Source organism: Lynx rufus, unplaced genomic scaffold (genome assembly GCF_022079265.1).
Source record: "Lynx rufus isolate CCGP_SWC_20201006 ecotype Redwood Valley unplaced genomic scaffold, mLynRuf1.p SCAF_2, whole genome shotgun sequence".
In the NCBI taxonomy this organism is placed as follows: Eukaryota; Metazoa; Chordata; class Mammalia; order Carnivora; family Felidae; genus Lynx; species Lynx rufus.
In genome coordinates this window covers 16,369,556-16,383,267 of record NW_025814834.1, presented here as the reverse complement: position 1 = coordinate 16,383,267, position 13,712 = coordinate 16,369,556, and the positions used below count along the sequence as shown (strand labels likewise).

The 13,712-nt window shown below is 43.5% G+C and overlaps 1 protein-coding gene across 1 annotated transcript in view; it reads right to left on the bottom strand.

Moving 5' to 3' along the window:
- Positions 1-13,480, bottom strand: part of EPHA4 (EPH receptor A4) — a 143,155-nt gene extending 129,675 nt beyond the window's left edge. Inside the window, exons 1-3 of the mRNA XM_047084238.1 lie at positions 13,390-13,480; positions 10,256-10,323; positions 5,300-5,963 (exon numbers count right to left, since the gene is read on the bottom strand). Of these exons, the coding sequence (XP_046940194.1) occupies positions 5,300-5,963; positions 10,256-10,323; positions 13,390-13,480 (823 nt within the window). The remainder of the gene's footprint in view (positions 1-5,299; positions 5,964-10,255; positions 10,324-13,389) is intronic.
- Positions 13,481-13,712: the final 232 nt, after the last annotated feature.

The following is a 13,712-nucleotide window of genomic DNA, read 5'->3' as shown; positions in this document are numbered from 1 at the left end:
GATTTTGATATAGCATGCTGACCCCATGAAACATTACTCCACCAACTAAGCATTTAATATGAAGCAGGCCACAGTTCCTTGGGTGGAACTAAGGAACTCATTCATTCAATGAACATTTAATGAGATCCCACTATGTTCCGTATTCATTACTGGTGTCACTTGTCTGCTTATGCCACAAAAATATTACCAGGAAAAACTCAAATCCCAAATATCTATCAATAAGGGAAAAATTACATATAATGTCGGATGTTCATGCTTCAGAATATTAATTATCCATCATGAAGGATGAAGAAAAGTCATATCCTCTAACACGGAGTAATGTCCATGATAAATAGTCAAGCGTCGTAAAAAACAAGATGATAATCAAGGGGATGATTCTATTTCTGTTAATTTTGTAAATACATGAAGATAGATGACATTTGGGCTGCCTGCCAAATTATAAAGAGTGGTCACACTCATAAAAAGTTGAAGAGTTTGAGGCATATAGTTCTTTGGTAATGTTAAATTCTTCAATTAAATGACAAAACGAAAAAGCAAACCCAAAACCCCGAGTGGTAAAGTTCAATGATAAGAAAGTCAAACTTCTCTCAGGACCACCTCTGCTTTACACAGTAGTAACTGAAAAGCCATTTACACAGTCTTTTTTTCCAAAGACTCAAGTCTTAACAGAATAACGACGTCTTAATTCATTTTTTGAAAGGTACGAGAAAGCTCGGTGAGACTCAAATAAGTCATCAAATCTGAAATAGCAGATTCAAAAGTCCCTAACTGAGATAATTTCCTATGTGATGCTCCGGTGAGCCCAAAATAGAGACCACTCCATGATTTCACACTTACAAAAGAACCCTGGTCACACGAAGAAGGGAAGAGTTAAGAAAAAGTATGACACAAAGAGGACAATAATTAAACCCTGCTCTTTTATATAAAGAATTGCGTCTTTCAGTGATCACAGCCAGGCTTCAAAGCTGAAGATAAAAGCAGCCATGTGATTCAAGTAATTGATTCTTAAAGATCTGATTCAAAGGTAGAAGAAAAATTTCAAAGGTGGAAAGGATATGGAACAACATTTCTCTGAACTATATTCGTAATGCTTCCTTTCCGGTACTTTTTTCTCCTAAACTCTTTCTACAGCATAGTAAGAAAACAAAGTAATTTCTTCTTCGTTGTCTTTTTTTTTTTTTTTTTTTTTTTTTTAAGATAACTCTCTCCCACTTTTCAGAGCACAAATCTGAAATATTTCTGTTATGGCCGTCAAAGCGTTTCTATCTTGTTCTCTCTCAGAAGAGCTTTTAATGATCCCTTTTGCTGATACGAAGGCATCACATTTTAATAACAGGTAATAGAGGTCCTAGATAGATATATATGAACCCAAACAATCTACAGCAAAACCGTGTATTTCAGCAAGGCTTGATTCCTATGTAGTTTAACTTTGTCACAGTTGTGATTCTTTGACTTTAAGAGTGACTCCAGAAAAAAAGAAAAAAGACTTTTTTTATTAGTATTATTTTTATATATACTCTCTAAAATATCTCTCATTAATATTTCACAAAGAGTAAATCTGTGACTTTCCTTTCATTTTTCAGCTTTTTAATTAAGCAAAGACTATACTAATAAAGAATCCTCTCCTCTCTTCTTCTGCTTAATGTTTCTGAAGGAATGCAGACAAAGGTATAAAACATCTGGACCATTTCCTCAATGGGGGGTACATGTGCGGCTCTGCGGGGAGGTGGGGGGTGGTCCAAGGTGTATATTTTCTTTTCCTTCTTCCAACAGCCTGAGGAGACCCGGCCACCAGACAAACTAGAACTTACTTGTCCTCTGCAGCCAATCACGAGGCAAGTTCACACCACTGCCTAAGCCAGCCAGGGGTAGGTTCTCCCGGAGGAGGAAGTGTCGTTCTGTCCCCAACTGTCCCCAGCGTCCCTGGAGGACTCCATGAGCATGGACTGCTTGGGGGTAAGAACGCCAAGAGGAAGTGTCGTTCTGTCCCCAAAGTCCCTTGAGGACTCCGGCAGATGACGAGGCTTAGATTCAAACAACAGCACCCCCCGGGCAAGCCCCCCCTCCCCCCGGCCATTTTTGCCCAAGGATCCTTTGTCAAACATGTAAGACCTGAATCCGTCTTCACTCTGACCCCCTGGACCCCAGGGAAGATGGATGAGGAAGCGGGTGACCTTTCACCTGCTTTAGTGGGCCTGCAACAGTAGGCCCACTGGAAAGACAATTGGGGAGGAACCTGTTGCCAGAGTTCTGAAGACTGCCAGTTCCCCCTTTATATCCCTCCTAAAGCTCTCTTTGCAACCCTGGTCTTTCTTGTCCCGCCCCCAAATCACTTTCCTCTCACTCAAAGGACAGCTCTCTTTCCTGCAGGGGAGAGATCAAATGACACCCTCCAGATATCATTTTCAACATGAAGTGTGAAAATAGACATTATTGTTGGTTAAGGCAAGGGCCCTGCTTCCTTCCTATCTTTAGCCTTGACGTCCCCGAGTGGCTGGGAGATTGAGTTTCTCTTTTACTTTTCCAACTCAATACCCTTAAACGTCCACAGCTTTGGGAAGAGCAAGTGATCAAAAACTTGCTAGCATTAACATGGGCTTAATGCTTTATGGTCTACAAGGTGACTTTTACTACTCCTACATCACTGTGTCCTCGTCGATGACTACAAGCTAAGTAGAGTTATCGTCAACCCATTTTACACATGAAGAAACAAAGCTCAGAGGGCTTAAGAAACGGGCTCGAGGTCACACAGTTAAGTGACCACACTGAGACACATTTCTTTGCCTCAGTGCTCTCTCTGCTCTACCTGGATGCGTCCCAGTAATGACGTCAAGGATGGAGACGACTATTTTTATTACTGTTAAGATTTTTACGGGCTTGAGTCACCTTTAAAAAGTTTCACTCAAGTTTGGATCTGAAGAATCTTGCCATTCAAGTTTTTCCTTCCTCCCTAAATGCATCAGCAAGTCCTCCCTGGTAGTATTAAAAACAAACAAACAAACAACGTGCAAGATCTTGGTCAAAAATGTCTTCTTGAAAGAGTTAATCATTTTATGAGCAGCAAAGAAAATACCAGAGTGAGAACAATACAGATTCAAAAGGAAAAAAAAAAAAAAAAAAAAGGCCTCAACCTCCCCTTCCATTAAATATCTGGCCTTGTGTTAGGAACAGTTTGCTTAGAAATAGACTGGACCTAAAACACGGAGCCCCACCCTTTCCATGAACCATATGATTAACTGGATTCCCAAGATTATTTCCATAAAGCAAACCACTAAAATGTTCAATTGCCTTTACATTCACTTCCCCCTCCATCTTTTTCTCTTCTTCTTCTAATTTGGGCTGTAAAACTGTCAAGGACTTTCACAGGGTAGCAATGTATGAGTTACTGGGCTCTGTGACAATTGAAAATCAATGACATTAGATACAGAGATGTCCTAATGCCAAAGCAGGAAATGGAAGACAATGGTGTTTTTTCTTTTTTCTTTTAAATATATATATAAGAATCTTGACATGGGAAGACGTGCAAGTCCTGTGTTACAAAAATCGAAGAGGCAGAATAATTTACTCTAGATGTGATGCGGTGTCATTGTCCTGTTCACGTCACTGTTCCTGCTATGATGATTGCCATCTAGGTGCCAATAACAATGCTCTCATATATGTTCTAATACTCCTACTAGAATATACTTCAGGGTTTCAGTTTGGTAGAGCCGATCTAGTAGCTGCTAAGTCAAGAGCCAACACAGTGACCAAGAAATTAATCGTTGTAAACAAACAAACAAACAACTTTAACAACCAACCTAAAAGTTTTCAAATTTACAAGTTTACCTTTTCACTCTGGGTCAACAGAAAAGGTTTATTGTTTTATTTACGATGGATTTACGACATTCCTTGTTAGCTACTCCTAGAAATAACTAGCAAATCAGGAGTGCCACTTTAAAACAGCATAAAGTATAAAGGAGAAAAATGCATAACCTATGACATCAAATTACCACAAATGCAACTTTCTTGAGGTTATAACTGTTGATTTCCAGTCAGTCAAGTGGATTGTCCCATGGCTAATCCCACCCTGTCATTAAGATGGTTGAAATGCCAGACAAATTGTTTGGCAGTCAGTTATTGCGGGGTCTTTAATCACCAAATCAGATGAACCATGTGGCAATCAGTCTACAGCTCAACAGTCACCCTGAGAACAGATTAATCGGATCCGTTCCATAGTCGGGACCAGAGTTACACTGTTTAGCAGTAACCATAAGATTGGTGGCAGCAGACTATTGATAACCACTAAAAATAAAACATCAAGCAAAAATAACAACGCTAGGCATGACTGAGTTTTTTAAGCCTTAATCCACACACAACACGAGCAATCCATCTAAATATGAACTTTTTTCATCCCCCTGCTCAGAAACAAAGCCGCTGCAAAGAAAACTCTTTTACAAAAACTCCCCAGGAAGGAGAAATAAGGGAAGGAAGAATTGCATACACTAAACTTCAGGAAAGAAAATCTTCTTGGTAATATGATAAGTAGTAATTAACGTGATAGAAAAAAAGTCTCGATTTCTTCAAAAACTCAATAACCAAAATGGATCACAATTCACTATGGCTTCCGACCATACAGATCAAATAAGACTCTCATTAGCTCTTTATCACCTCCTCGGGGAAATCAAGAGGTCTTTCATCAAGATTAATGTCACTTGCAGACCCTATCAATGGGTGCTCGGTGGAACAGAGTGTACTTGAAACTCTGTCACTCCATTTTGTCTATACTCCACTCCACTCGTCTACACTGGCCCATGAGACAGGAAAAACTGGACTTTCTTCACACAGCTCGATTTTAATCAGTGGGAGGGAATTGCAAGAATGCCTAATGTCACAGTTAAGTCGTTCCTGTACATACATACGCGACGAGAGATATTTAACCATTGCTGCCATTTTCCCAGGTCTGTAGACAGCAAAACTATGGTTTGAAAACGTGTCTGCCTGCTTAAAGTAAGGATCAATCGAGCCTGTTTCTTCCACTTGTTCATTTACATTTCAGAGGGCACATCAAGCCAGTTCAGATCTAAGTGCCTGTTAGCAAATGTGTTTGGCCTTCTGCTGATTACACAGCATCATTTATTTTGTCAGTATTAGAAATGTCTTAGCCTTGCCACCTGGAGCTATAGCACTTACTCATTAGACCCCTCTGTCCCACCACATCCCACAGGGGCTGCTAATTACTGGCTTTACTCCATTTAGTCTCATCTCTGATTTAATTACGTGCACTAAGCCCTAATGAAAAGTACAATATGGCTCTCCTTACCTTGGCATTCTCCATTCCACTCTTCATGCCCAGCATTGCATAGGCAGTTGCCAATGGGTACCAGCCACTCACCATCTGCCCCACAGTACATTTTTGGCACATCCTTTTCTTCTGAGTTGTTGACACAGGAGCCTCGAACTTCCACCAGGGAAGACGTATCAGCCCCTGTGATGGTGTCTGGAAATTGGGCCAGGTTGCGAACGGTGAGCGGACACTTCTTATAGAACACGCGGACCGATACCAGGGCAATGCAGGCCCCCACATCCTGAAAAGCCAGGTAAAACCCCTTTTTGCTCAGTGGCCCTACATCCCGGATCTCAGTGTTCAGCTTCATGATTCTGTCACCAATGTCCACTTGGGTGAAGCTCTCGTCGGCCGCAATGGTGTCAATCTTGGCAAACTGGCTCTCTCGGATGAAACGCTCTTTGTCATTGTCCGATTCATAGTAGTACAGGTTAAACGTCTCCTTGCAAGTCCCCATGACACCCGGAAGACTGTTGCAGTCTCTCAAGGTGAACTTGATCTCAATGTACACCCTCTGAGCCCCTTCTCGGGTGATCCAATCAGTTCGTAGCCAGTTATTCTGACTGGGTTCCATCACATTGCACACTTGGTAGGTTCGGATTGGTGTATTTTTTTCATCCATTATGCTCACTTCCTCCCACTGCAAAGATCCAGAGGAAATGTATCAATTACAAAATGTCATCATACAGTGATTTGTCCATTCCGTTTTACCCTCGCAGGACAGTGATGATTTTTGTTCCAGTGAGGAAGCAAACTCCTGAGCATCAACCCTCACTAATGAAACATCTTATGGGAGACAAGACAACATTTTATTGGGGAAGTATTTTTTTTATTTTTTGTTTTCTGGTTTGTGTGTGTGTGTGTGTGTGTGTGTGTGTGTGTGTGTTTGTGGTGGTTTCATTCTTTTGCCTAAAATCCAGAGGCATTGGTAGATGTATCGCTTATGAATTCACTAGCAGCTCCTTGTGGTGGTCTAACAACCTCAAATTCACCTATTACAACAGCTACAATTTCAAGTGGCAACAGTTCAAATTTACTCGTAAATGAAAAACTAGTATGTGTATTGTTTCAACAACTGAGCAGAGACCTGCAAATTAAGAGCAGGAAGAAAGAAGCTTGCCAAAGGAAGACAATTATCAGTTAATTAGTGGTGCTCCTGTCAGAACTTTGCTCTCTAATACCTAAAAAAAAAATGTCAGTTGATTTTTTTTTTTTTTTTGGCACCGTCCCTATTCTTTAAAGAGGTAAAGAAAATCTCACTCTTCTGGTTTTGGTAATCCTGGGAAGACAGAGAGCAAACTTTATGGTTGGATTTCTCAAATCCACTGTCATTCATAACAATGAGACACCTTTGCAGAGCAATGGATTCAATGAATTATGTATATTCTGATTTTCATATACGTATTCCTATTTTTAAAACACATACCCGTAAGGAAACAAGAACGTACATATGCCTCTTCCAAATATTCTGTGGACATTGAAAATACAATAGTAGGTGGTATCTATGATTGAAAGCCCAAGAAAATTAAAGAAGGCTTTTAGGGTTTTCTTTGCAATCGACTTCCTCACATAAAGATTCTACTGGTGGGACAGTCTGAACTCACTGTGACTAGAGTAGTAATTTCACTCTTGCCACAGCTTTTAAAAATAATCCTAAGAGCAGCAAGATTGTTTGGGGGCTCCTAGAGGGCTAGCAGGAAGCCTCCAATTCTTCCCTAATATCTACAGTGATGCATTTATATAGATCTGGTATAAATCAGCTTAAGTATCTAACACATGAATATAATTAGAAGAAAAAAAAGATAGTTTAAAAAAATTCATATTCCATAATAGCTCCACTTAAAGCTCCATTCAATCCAATGAAGTACGTACAACCATAATGTATCTTTTAACGGGTTTTCCATCTGTGCATTGGAAAACTATTAATGGATGGAAATGTTACTCTGTGAAGGGCCACACTGCATAAAATTCTGTATCCCTTTCATCTGCGACCATTATGAAAGTTGGAACTGGGAGGGATAAGTGCCCTGTGGTGATTAAAATTTCTTTTTATCCGCTAAGCAATAAATCACCAGTAATTTACTTATTTGGGGAAATTCATGTAAATCCAAAAATAGATCTCCACCTTCAAAAAAACCCTACTCAGCATGCTTCTCGTCTCAGAACAAAGGGAATACGGAAAAACACATTTATCAATGTAAATGAAAGCACACAGGGATATCTCCATAGAGTTCATACAGGATAGTTTGGGTCTAATGTGAATTTTCCAGCCTGACCTTAATTGTCTAAACACATTGATCAATTCACCAGAACAATGACAAATCTCGGCCTTAGTTTTGTATTTTACAATCAGTATCAGAAACTCAATAGACTCCTTTAAAGGACCGCTGCCAAGAAATTAGGTTTTTGCTACAATGTTGCCATCAGGAGCCATTCCTTTCCATTATTCTATGTTCTGCTTAGTTGTTCTTACAGAAAAAAAGAGAACAGGGAGTTGTCTCTGACTATATTTCATATCTGACTCTGTGGTATTGTTAAGTTTTCCCTTCCTCTTTAAAAATAACAATAACAACAAATAAAGGACAACACTTATTGACCAAACCGTGATCCCAAGTTTCCAGCCAAGAAAGATATAAGCCGTTCTCCCTGCAGGTAGAAATTTCAGAATAACCAAAAGATACAAATGTGCTTTTATATTTAGCTAGAAAGAACTTTTTAAAGCCAATCCATCCATACTTGGTAGATAATCCAATTCATACCTTCATTCTAAGCCTGAAAAAGTCTTCTTAAATTACAAGATCTACAGATTAATGAGACTTTATAATTCGGCACATAATTTCTCAATGGCTACTATATATTTTGGAATGACTAATTCTATTATACATAAACAAAATGTCATTTCCAGCCCCTTGCAATAATATCTAAAATGTTGCACCCCTAATACTTAAGGAGAGGGGGGAAAAAAAAAACAACTACATTCTGCATTCAAAAGTCCACATTAGGTCCATAAAAAGTTCTGGGTTGTACACAATCAGCTATATACGCACAGTATTATTTTAAGAGACTTCAAGACGACCGAAAGAAGTTTTGTGTTTAGAAAAAGTGAGCAGGTGTCCTTTCAGCAGTTGGGGGGTGGGTGCAGGATGTGGGATGTCTACAGCATATTAAGTTGCGGTAAAAGCTTTCCAGAAACTAGATAGACCATAGGCTGTACTCAGAAATGTGTCATTCCTTGCTTTTAAACAGATCACATGTATATTTAGTGTAGCAAGGCAGGTCCAAAATCATATTCGATGCCTTCTCCCTTCAAACTTGAGAGTGGCCAGTAAGAAAATAAGGCTCATTAAATTTTCAAAGTACTGATGCGTTCCATCCTCAATTTTGCTAGCAGTTCTAATACAGTCAACCTACAGAGCTATCCTCCTGGTACAGCATGGGAAAGCCTCCCTGAATCAGTGACCTTTCCAGGGTATAGGATTAACAAGAGGCTGACTCTCACAAGATAAAGCTGTACCTTTCTTCGCATTCAAAGGATGAGGGCAATTGCCTGCAATCAGCAGTGAATACAGCCTGTCTACACTGCCAGAGGCCTGCCAATCACTCTCCCTCCCTTTAAAAAAATGGTTTTGAGGCCCGACTAGAATTTTTCAGCAGAGAGCCAACCAAGTGCAGTCAAGTTCAGGCGGATAAACAGGAAGGCAAGGCGACCTCCGGTTTATTTCATGTGGATTACACGACCTCTTTTGGAAAAAAGGCCGCCTAAGAGTCTCCATTTGCCTTACTACTTTCTTGCCTTATTTTTGAAGCCCGCCTTTTACAAGTTTCTGTGAATCTTTACTTTTTTCATCCTTTATTGTTGATTCAATGGACAGGTGGTGTGAGGCACCATACCGGGAGCTGGCCTTAGGGCTTTCGCCTGCTAAACACTCCCTCTCGTTCACCTCCATTGTTTTTAATCAACTGACTCTGTCATAGATTATCAAGCATATAAAAGTAGAATGATCTACTTAATTTTTAAAGGATTTGAGAATTACTTTAAATTTGGCAGAAGCCAGAGTTAACAGGCTAAATGGATTTCTTTCCAAAGCTGATGCATTCTGACCTGTTCTGAAGGGCGGAGGGGGAAGATGTGGCCATTGACCTAACCGTGGTCTTAAATCTTCAGGAGGCAGGGATGGCACATTTGAGAAGAAATGAACAGTGATGAACTCTCTCATACTTTATCTTCTAGCTTCCCCTTTCCCAAAGATTCAAGATTCCAAATATGTAAACTTTCCACATTCAGCACCAACAATTCAAAAGCTTGTTGTTGTTGTTGTTGTTGTTTTGGTTCGTTCATTTGTTTGTTTGTTTCTGCATATATTGTGCCTCTGGCACAAGTTCATAGGTCTTTCTCTTTGTGTGCAAGAGAGCTGCAGATAGCAAGGTAAGGACCATCCCCATCACCCCCCACCCCCACCCCCGCCCTGTTGCTTACACCTAGAACTAAACCTGTACCTGCTGCAATCAGAAAATGTTTTCTCCCTGGTCTCTTTACTTACGCATTTTCCTCATCTGGAAACAGAACAATTGCTCTAAAATGAACCCTGTCAGGACTTCACGGCCATCATATTAATAGGCACGAATTCTAATTTGGTCCCTGGATTGTGTTTCTTGAGGGTATTTTAGTTTTAAATAGGCATCTAAGTCTATGCCTCCACCAATCTCCTAATTTTGAAACCCCTTTCTGCCCTTTTGGTTTCTACTTCTTCTATGACAGAGCCATCCAAAGGGAGTATAGGATTTCTCCAACAAAGCGTAATTCACTTCATAGGCCATGGTGGAAATCTGACCCCCTCACCACAATCAACAAGAATCAAGCCATTAGGACTCGCAGAAAGTTGCTAATCACTCCTTTTTACCCTTTGGATCAGAGAGCAACTCGGAACTTACCCCTCCTTCCAGAGGGCTCGCTATCCACCCAAGTTCTCCCTGAACAGACCTGGAATCCAATAAGGTAACTGCAAGAAAACAAAGAAAAAAAAATGGATTAATTTCCAATGGCAAAAAAACCCAATACTACAAAAACCATTTGCCTGAGCGTTTCCATATGTGCTGAGGGTGTGCATATCCAACTCTGATCAAAACCTAAACTTGGTCTCACTTATGTAAATAATCATTACTTACTTGATCTTCTCCCCTCTTTAAATCTGCACGTTCTTATTTATTTAACTTGCTTAGCATTTAAAATTCCATCCCAGGACTGAGTTGATTCATTTTCGAAAAAGGATGAATAGAGAATCTCAAGTACAATTCAAAAAAATAAATATATCTATGTAGGGCAGTTCCACTCCAGAGCAAAACCTGCATTCATCTCTGTGTGGTATCTACTAGAGTTATTTGTTTTTGCAAGTTTCAGATGACCACATAACTCATCATCAAGTGAATTCTAACAGCGAGTACTCAAAGGGTCATGAAAAGGCTCTCTCTATCATTTCTTTTCTCCCTCCCCCACCAAAGAAAGAGGCCCCGGATGTGGTATCCGCTCCTTTTTTTTAAAATATGGAAGTTTCAGAGAGGGGTAATGGCAGACCTGTAGAATTAAAATGCAAACACACTGGAATATTCTCTTCCCCAGGTCTTTTGGAGGACAACCAGAGACTTCTCCTCAGCCTAGAAGGACATCACCGGTTTGAATTTTAGGTGAGGGAGTGCTGTCTAACAGGTTTAGTGTCCTTGTGCTGCACCTAAGAGGGTGGGGGATGCGGGGGTGGGAAGGCCACAGAGCTGCTACACCCCACCCAGGCTGGAACTGTCCTAGGCACCGAGGACACTGAAAAGGACACAATGGATTCTTAACCTCTCCACATTCCCTTTCCCACCGAGATCTGCAGGCCTGGGGGTCGAAAGGCCCATCTCAAAGGAACCCCCGGGTTATTAATTTGATCAGTGAGGCTGGCTCTTTAGGCTGGGGGAGGGGTGGGAATAGGGAGCCCGCAACCTTGCTCCTGGGCACTCCGATTCACCATCTCACCGCCAGGCCCCTGAATTCTGCCCACCTTCCCTCGTTTCATCCCCAAGTCAAAGGGCTTCAAATCAGCGCTTTCTCCCGGTTTTCCCGAGGAGCCAGAATTCCTAGGGTCTCTTAATTATTTTAAAATGTAGAGCCCTACCCTGGGTCGCTCCCGCCCGGAGTTGCGCCCCCCCCCCATTCCCTCTTCTGGGTCCCTAGAGAAAAGCCCGCTACATCCATTTGGATTTATGTAAGGTGGATTAGGGACACAAAGGGAACAATAAGACCCAATTTACAAAAAAAGGGAGGGAGTAGAAAGGGAGGGTAAAAGGGAGAAAAGGAAACGTGATGGGAATAAAAAGCAACAAAATGAATTAATTTTTAGGGGGGAGGAGCGGCCGGAGGGGGGAGGGGAGATACCACCCCCCCTTCGTTCTACATCAGTCTACAGCTCCATCAACACCGTTTTTGTCTAGCGCTCCCAAGTTTTGCCTCCAAAAGAAAAAACAAGAAAAGGGTAAAGAAAAAGAAAAAAAAAGAGGAAAGAAAAAAGAAAAAAAAATCTCTGTTACGTCTGGTGCCAGAGAGGTCTTGAGGGACGTCCTAACAAGTGTGCGAAGTAGTCAAGAGAAAGCGAGATCCATGCTTCCCCTGAAAGGAATGACCCTGGGGATCGAGGGGCCTCAGCGACCACGATGGCACCAGAAGCCAGTAAGGAAGAAGGGAGGAGATCGAGAGGGTGGGAGGGCGCCCCTTTCCTCCAAACAGTGTCTGCCGGCAGGTGTGCGAATCTCTCCGAATCTCGCCTCCGTCTGGCGAGCTCCTGGGTACCGGATGCCCAGCCAAGGCTAAGTTGGTTTTTGGCTCCCTCCTTCGGAACAGGAAAAATGATAGATTGCGCAGGGACGCGTGGACGGATTCTGGAGAGATGGACGGATGAATAGATGGATGGATGGATGGATGGATGGATAGATGGCTGGGGGAGGCAGCGCGGGGCGGGGGTGTGTGTGCAAGAGTCGACGAGACGGGTGCAAGGCTAGATGCACGCTGACTTGAACACAAGCAGCACCGAACACAGGCGCACACAATCAGGACACTCACGCATAGGCACACACAATCGTCCGCGTCCACGCGGGCACCCGCGCACCCACACACACGCATTTGTGCGCGCGCGCATACACACACACACACACACACACACACGCATTCAATTCGCCTTTCTCTGAGATCATCAGAAACTAAATGATCAACCTCCACCTCTCCTACACGGATACAATCTTTCCAGCACGTCCGAAGAGACGCGCGGAAAATACACCCAGACGGGTCCGGTCGGTCTCGCACATTCCATCCAAACTAACCCAGTGTATAGTTCTGGGGGCAAAACCCGAAAACTAGTACGTTCAACTTGCCAGCGGGCTCCCGGGGTCTGCGGGGTTATCTGAAGAGCATGGGCGCCCTTAGGCCAGCGATCGCGCACCCGGAGCGCGCGGCCCAGCGGGGAGAAAGGTGTCTGACGCCGGGCGCTACAGAAATCAGGTCACTGGCGACCTGCGAGCGGCGCCACGACCGCTGTGCAGCTGAGGCCCCGCAGCCGGGTCCTGGGAAGCCCAAGGCTCGGGAAACTTTGCAGAAACCTGAGCTCCAAGGCTTTCGCAAGAACCCTGGAGCACCAAGCACTCACTTGGTTCCAGGCTTGCGTCCCCCCTTGACCGGGGCTGGGTTGGGAACCGTGGTAGGTCCATTTTTTTTTTTTTTTTTTAATCCTGGCGTTAGCTCCCGTGTATCCCCTGGGGCGCCTGGAGCTCGCCTCGCTGGCGGATGCTGATAAACTTTGTCCTTTCGCTACAAACTTGGGTAGCTCCGCCGAATGCACGGTCACCTCCCGGGGCAGGCTGCCCGGCAGCTTCCCCCCTCCTCCTCGCGGATCCCCTCGTCCTGGTCCCCTTCTCCGAAGTGGGGGTGCGCCACTCACGCCAGGATCCCCTCACACCCTCCGGCCTCGCGCTCCCGGGGATCATTCGCCCGCAGATCCACCTCTCTGCCCGGGACCGCAGAAGGACCGCCTCGCTCTTACCTTCATTCGCGGGGTACACCCTGGAACCGGTGACAGCGTCGCAAATCCCAAAGAGAAAGGAAAAGAGGACGAAATAGAAAATCCCAGCCATGGTTCGCCGGTGCCAACGCTGCTCCTGCCGCTTCTATCCCAGTGGAATAAATGCTTAAGTTAGGAGTGCAGCAGGCTGAAGACATTGCCAAGGGGGTGGGCCCAGCCCGTGACGTTCACCCGCCAGTCCGGGGCCCGCGGCCAATAGTGGCGCAGACGGGGCGGCCCGGCCCCGCCCCACTGAGCAGAGCCCGCCCCGAGGCCCCGCCCCCTCCGGGCTCCGCGGGGCGCGC